The following is a 6,277-nucleotide window of genomic DNA, read 5'->3' on the forward strand; positions in this document are numbered from 1 at the left end:
CATTCTCGTGTCACCCAGCAGAGCCAGGTTTGAACCCCAGTCAGTCGCACTGTCAACTTGTAATTGGATAAGTAGATGTATTTGTCAGCAGCATGCAGACTGTGATATCTCAACCATGAACCATCCAGACCTCACACTCTTGTTTTTGCTCACTTTCTCCACCTAAGTCCAATACTCACTCTCTCCCACAATGGGACAGTGTTGTGTACGGACTGGTTGGCCTCAGTGCAGTTACCATGGTGATTAAGCTGCTCTTTCAAGCCCAGGACTGAAGGTGCACCTCTTCTCTTTGTGACAGAGGACCAGGGTCTCAACCTGCACAAGGCTCTCAGTGTCTCACATCAAAACACTGATGCCACTTCAGCTGGAGGTGAAGGGGAGCCTAACCTTCAGCAACACCCCACACAGGTCCTCTCCTGGGGCCCAATGTCCCACGGGAAACAGGGGCAGACAGGGTGCCTCAACCTGGGCCTTTGCCATCTCCGTGGCCCCCTGCCTTCCGTTGGGCCCTTTGATGTACAGGGATCTGGGGCAGCCCCGTCTGTGGAGCTGTCAACCAGAAGAGAGGCCTCCTCCTCGTCGGGTTACCCAGGAAAACGTGAACCATGGCCCGATACGGTCGTGGCTACGAACAAGGTGGAAGCGTGGAGGGATGGATGGAAGCATCAAGGTCCCTCTGATCTGATGGGACAGTCAAAGGCCTAGCTGATTACTCGCTATCCCACGAAGCCTCTGTTCTTCTCGCTGTGATACAGCCAGAAGAGATGGAGAGACAAGGGCCACGATTGTTCTTTAATCCTGGGTCTGATATGGTTGTGTCACAGAAGAATCCAGGGAAGGGGTTTGTGGAATATCTGTACAACATTTACATCTGTGTTCTCTAGGATAAGTAGGCCATCTTTGAAGTGAAGGCACAAACTAGATAAATGTAATTGTTATGAAAAGCTGATTTAAATCAGTTAAACATAAGCAATCCTTCTTTCATCAGGGGAACATCTAATTAAAATAAATATGGTCTTTCATTTTCTTTCAAGACATGTGCACGGACAACATTGGACAATCAAATAAACGTATCTTTGTTATTCCTCCCTCATCTTAACTATTTCAAACTGCATTGTTCACTGTTATCCTCTGAAACGATTTCAAAGTTAAAAAGGGCAAGTGACATCAATGTCTTTTTTTATTTATTTAACTCTGCAAGTCAGTTAAGAACAAATTCTTATTTACATTAACGGCCTAACAGTGGGTTCAGGAGCAGAATGACAGATTTTTACCTTGTCATCTCGGGGATTCGATCTAGCAACCTTTCGGTTACTGGTCCAACGCACTAACCACTAGGCTACCTCCCACCCCAATGCAGCTAGAGTAAGTGTGCCCCCCCATGTGACAAGATGAAGTGAAACAAAAGAGTCACAATACATTTGTTTTTCACTCAAAAGTATTATTTTGAGAATATTTGTTCCACAAATTGTAAAATTGTTAAATCAATAGAAAACATTTTTTGTAACCAACAAAGATTACTTTACACATGTCAAATGTAGTTGGTTTAGTTGATAAGCTGATACACAATCAAAACACAAAACATATGAATATGCGACAAAGCACGTTAAGTAGTGGTTCTTCAGACTTAGTATGAAATGATAAGGAATATTTAGTGGTTATAGTTACAGTTTTAGGTAGTTACAATGATATGAATGAGCATTTATGCAGCACTGCTGCCCTCTGATGGTATGATGCTGCTACTGGAAGTGGCTCCGGGGGTGAAGTTGCCCTATAGGTACAGGTCTAGGATCAGCTTCCCCTCTCCAATCCCAACCTAACCATAGGGGAATGCAAAACTGACAAGATCAGCATCTAGGGGCAACTTCACTCGACACCATTGGAGGAGCTGCAGGTTCCGTGGCTGCAGGTTCCAGAGTGATCACATATGTTCAGGGTGGCTCTGCAGACATGTGATAAACTCCTGCACAGCTTTTCCCTCAAAGCAGATCTGGTACACAGAGGCAAACAACGGAAACCTACAAGACAAAACATTGCACTAAATCTCAATGCAGCAAGAGGTGGTTCCATTAGCAGCACTCACACATTTATTGAGGAGAGCTTCAGCTCATATTTGCAGCTAATTTGATGAAAATGTTTGTGGTGAATGAGTAGAGGAATATTGGAGGAACATTTGCAAGTCATTAAATGTATTAAAGGTAGGCTCAGTGACGCACGAAGTACACAAAAATATCGGGCCACAATTTCCACAAGAGAGTTGAAGCATGACGCTAATCGTCTTCACTATTTTTCCCATGTTGTAGCGTGAAGTGGAACTGTGCACATACGCAGATACTCTGTGTGACTGCGCGAGGGCAAGCAAAGTCATATCGCCGAGTCTCACTTTAAGGTGAAAGAGTTGTACTCACTTGCTGATCATGTCTCTCTTCTTGAGTATTTTGAACACCTCAGCGGAGGTTTGTGGGCCTTGGAGCTTCTGACCATTGAGCATCTCAGCCTCTAGCTCTTCAATAGACTGGAAAGGTATGCAACATAGTTACTTAAAGCACACACACAAGTTTCTTGAAGTGATGGATATTAATATCTTAACCGTTATCAACCTGACAAAACAGTTCAAAGTTGCACTGGTCACAGCACAGTCACATCCTTGAGTCGTATTTGTCACCTTGGACGTCTTGGCGAAGGCCTCGGCCACCTTGCGGTTGCGCCCCCCGTAGCAGGTGGTGATCAGGTCGGCGACCCCACAGCTCTCCAGGAAGGTCACGGAGGAAACCTGGCCCTTACAGAACAGCTTGGTGAAGGCGATCATCTCCATCAGCCCAAGCCGGATCACCGCAGCCTTGGTGTTGTCCCCAAAGCCCAGACCGTCACAGAACCCAGCGCCCACCGCTACAATATTCTGGGAAGGGGAGAGTGGGGAAGGAACCATAAGTGTTATCTGCAGTTTTCCACACTATTTCTATCAATATTATGATTCATTGTTTGTAAAAAAAAAAAAAAGCATTTGACAATGTGAGCAAATAAAACAGAGGTGCAGTGCAATGAAACATAGGCCTCCTGTGTAAGTTACGTTCACGATGTAGCAGAAGTTCTTCTCTTTGAATATAAATTGTACCTTGAGAGCCCCACAGAGTTCTACTGTGTCACTCTCCTGCACCACGGTGATCCTGAAGTTGGGAGTCTGCAGCAGCTCTTTAAAGATATGTCCGTTTGCTTCGTTCTTTGCTCCTGTTCAGGTAGTGATAGAAAATCAAGGTACACATAACTGCATCAGTGGGAGTTGCAACACAAGCCGAGGAGGACACAAAACATTACAGCACTATTCTAGATAATATTATTGAAAAATATTTTACCAATTGTGGTCTCACAGAACTTCTCATCAGCCACTTCATTGGCAATGTTGGCCCCCATCAGGACGCTAACCTCGATTTCCAGTTTCTCACGGATGATGTCAGAGATGAGCTTCAAGCCCTCGGGGCCTTCATCGATGCCCTGAATAAGGACCAGGGCAGAAAAGAGATCTTAGGCTGCCTTCAATCACTCATTTTGTAACATATACCCTAGTTACCAGCATTTGGGTGGCAGCATTTTTTTGTGACTAGGCTGCTGTTACATAATGAGTGTAAAATCATAGGCATGATGATAAATTCATACAGCTGAGACTTTTCCTGAGTGATAAAAAGCCCGACATGAAGCCAGAGTAAAGTCAGACTTATACATTTTTATAGATTTTAGCAATGGTTTTTCTAAGTGAGAGCTGGTGTGAAAAAGAGCCAAATGACATTACTTTGATGAGGGATATCCCAATGGTTCCCTGTGCAATATGAGGTTTCATCTGATCACATAGCCTCCCAATGAACTGATGTGGAATGACAAAGATCAGTATGCTGGCCCCTTTCACCGCTTCTGTGATTTCTGGAACAGCAACCTGGTAAACCGGAGTGGGAAAAGATAGCATGATACACTGTACTATTCATGATGGATGTTCCTATGTAGTAGCATTTATCGTGAATCTACATTACGCAGTGGAGGCTGCTGAGGGGAGGACGGCTCATAATAATGGCTGGAACGGAGCGAATGGAATGGCGTCAGGCACGTAGAGACCATGGGTTTGATAACAATCCATTTTTTCCCGCTCCAGCCATTACCGCGATCCCGTCCTCCACGATCAAGGTGCCACCAACCTCCTATGATTACAACATGTTATGTGATGTTATTTTGTTACAGGGTCGGTTAAGGAATTGGCATAAGGGGCGGCTGGATACAATAACACACGCATTACGTCTTGGCATAGTGGAAAGCAAGGCATGTCAGACTAGTAGGCCGTTCAGAGAATGCCAACTACCTTAAGCATCTACCCATGTAGGTATATTCTGGCCGGGGGAGTTTTGTTAAGAGCCCCGACGCTCGTTCTGAACGTTAACATGCATCACTTGCAGTACGGTTTTGGAAATATAAGGAAAGTGTCTTTCATAGCAGCAAGAATTAATATAAAAAAAACTGAAGTCTAAATTACTACACACCTTTTATAGTATGTCTGGGAATTTCCAGGGACCTCACAATACCATATTATCACGATATTTAGGTGCCAATACGATATGTATTGCGATTCTCACAATTCTATGTATTGAGATTCGATACTGTGATTTTATTGCGATTCGATGTGCCAAACGGTTCACCATATAGCTGCAGAGGGCCAAGCAAGAACATGAGAAAACGAGTTTGGATCAGTCAGGGAAATAAAAGTGCTGAAAACAAATTGGCTCCCTACTTAAAAAGGAGATGGAGAACAAGCTAGGAAAACAAGCTAAGGAAAAATACAGGACAACTAACAAAAAAAATCATATTGCGATAATGTCAAAACTACATGATTTATTGTCAAAAATAATATCCTGATATGTAACTGTATAGATTTCTTACCCCAGCACTATTTTATAAGGTTAGGGTTTGTGTTCCCATATGGCCATGTTACAGCGCTTTATTAAGGAAGACTAATGGAAGGCAGAGAAGACCACCTGTGCTAATTAGATATCTAGCGTGCTTGAACACCTGTGTGTCAGCGTAACTGGAAAGGAAGTGTAGTTTTGTCGTCTGGAGAAACACAGTTGGCATGATATTGATCCCATACTTTGCATACATACAGCCCTATGGTTCAGTGCAAACCTGATACAGTAAGTGGATCTTTTTTATATGAAAGATTATTTCTCACTGACATGAAAGATAATTCCATGTTTCAAAAACCGCATTGCATGCGATGATTATTGACGTTTCTGAACTTTAAAACAAAGAGGGGATTGTAGTTTACATGGGCCCAACGGTAAACAGTGCTTATAGCTGAGAACCCTAGGGATAAAGCAGAATGCCTTGGGTTCTTGTGAACAACCCCAGACGGATATGTTATCATCTCTGTATAGGTCAAACTTCACTCATCTTATCTGTGTGTATCCTTTTACACAACCACAAAGCATGTCCGGAGATAACGTTAACTCCAGATGTATTGCCCAACTCAATGATTTGTAATCTTGAGGCAAAAATCTAATATTAAACCAAACTAACCACATTTTTGGGAAGCTTGTGACCCGGTAGGTATTTGACGTTCTCATGCTCTGTGTTGATGATTTCTGTTAACTTTTTGCCATCGATCATCTCTTCAAACACCCACATGTTAACAATGGGGTCAAACCTGTTGGATCCCTTTGCATTGTGACCAACGATTTTGGCTATCGCAGAGCCCCTAGGAGATGATGAAAACGGATTAGATTGGAGGGCAATGGAATAACACCATTCATATTTTCAAAATCCCAGTCGCAAAATGAACATGCTAAATATATCTTGGGGGTACCATAACCAGATTATAACAGTACACGGAATGGCTTGCATATACCCAAGCCTACATTCAAAGATTGATTTACAAACTTCTGTTTGATATTCTATGAAACTACATTGCAAGTTGTCAATTTAGCCAAATATGAGCACTTAGTTGGCTACATTATGAATCAATGAGTGGAATTCACGATACAATTCTGTCGAATGCAGGCACATGTAAATAGAGAAAGCCCATAAATATACCAGTTTCCGGATCCAACGATGCACACTTTCTTAGCAGGCATGTTTAAGGTAGAGTAGCAGCCACGATTCCTTGAACAGTGTTTAAGGGATCAGTAAAGTGCCGTGTTTATAACCATGTCCATAACTTCCTTATACGCCCTAGTCGTGTGGGCAGCACATTCTTTTTTAGCACACCGCCCTTTTACCCTGTATATAAAAGAGGGGAAAG

The 6,277-nt window shown here is 43.0% G+C and overlaps 1 protein-coding gene across 1 annotated transcript; it reads right to left on the minus strand.

Moving 5' to 3' along the window:
* Positions 1–1,420: 1,420 nt before the first annotated feature.
* LOC112266489 (glycerol-3-phosphate dehydrogenase [NAD(+)], cytoplasmic) lies at positions 1,421–6,211 on the minus strand. Its single transcript, XM_024443988.2, has 8 exons — positions 6,070–6,211; positions 5,557–5,734; positions 3,788–3,928; positions 3,354–3,492; positions 3,116–3,228; positions 2,666–2,899; positions 2,409–2,515; positions 1,421–2,018 (listed from the first exon to the last, which is right to left on the minus strand). Exons 1-8 carry the CDS (start codon positions 6,108–6,110, stop codon positions 1,922–1,924), a joined length of 1,050 nt encoding a protein of 349 aa, XP_024299756.1. The 5' UTR covers positions 6,111–6,211; the 3' UTR covers positions 1,421–1,921.
* Positions 6,212–6,277: the final 66 nt, after the last annotated feature.

Source organism: Oncorhynchus tshawytscha, linkage group LG14 (assembly GCF_018296145.1).
Source record: "Oncorhynchus tshawytscha isolate Ot180627B linkage group LG14, Otsh_v2.0, whole genome shotgun sequence".
NCBI classification, from domain to species: domain Eukaryota; kingdom Metazoa; phylum Chordata; class Actinopteri; order Salmoniformes; family Salmonidae; genus Oncorhynchus; species Oncorhynchus tshawytscha.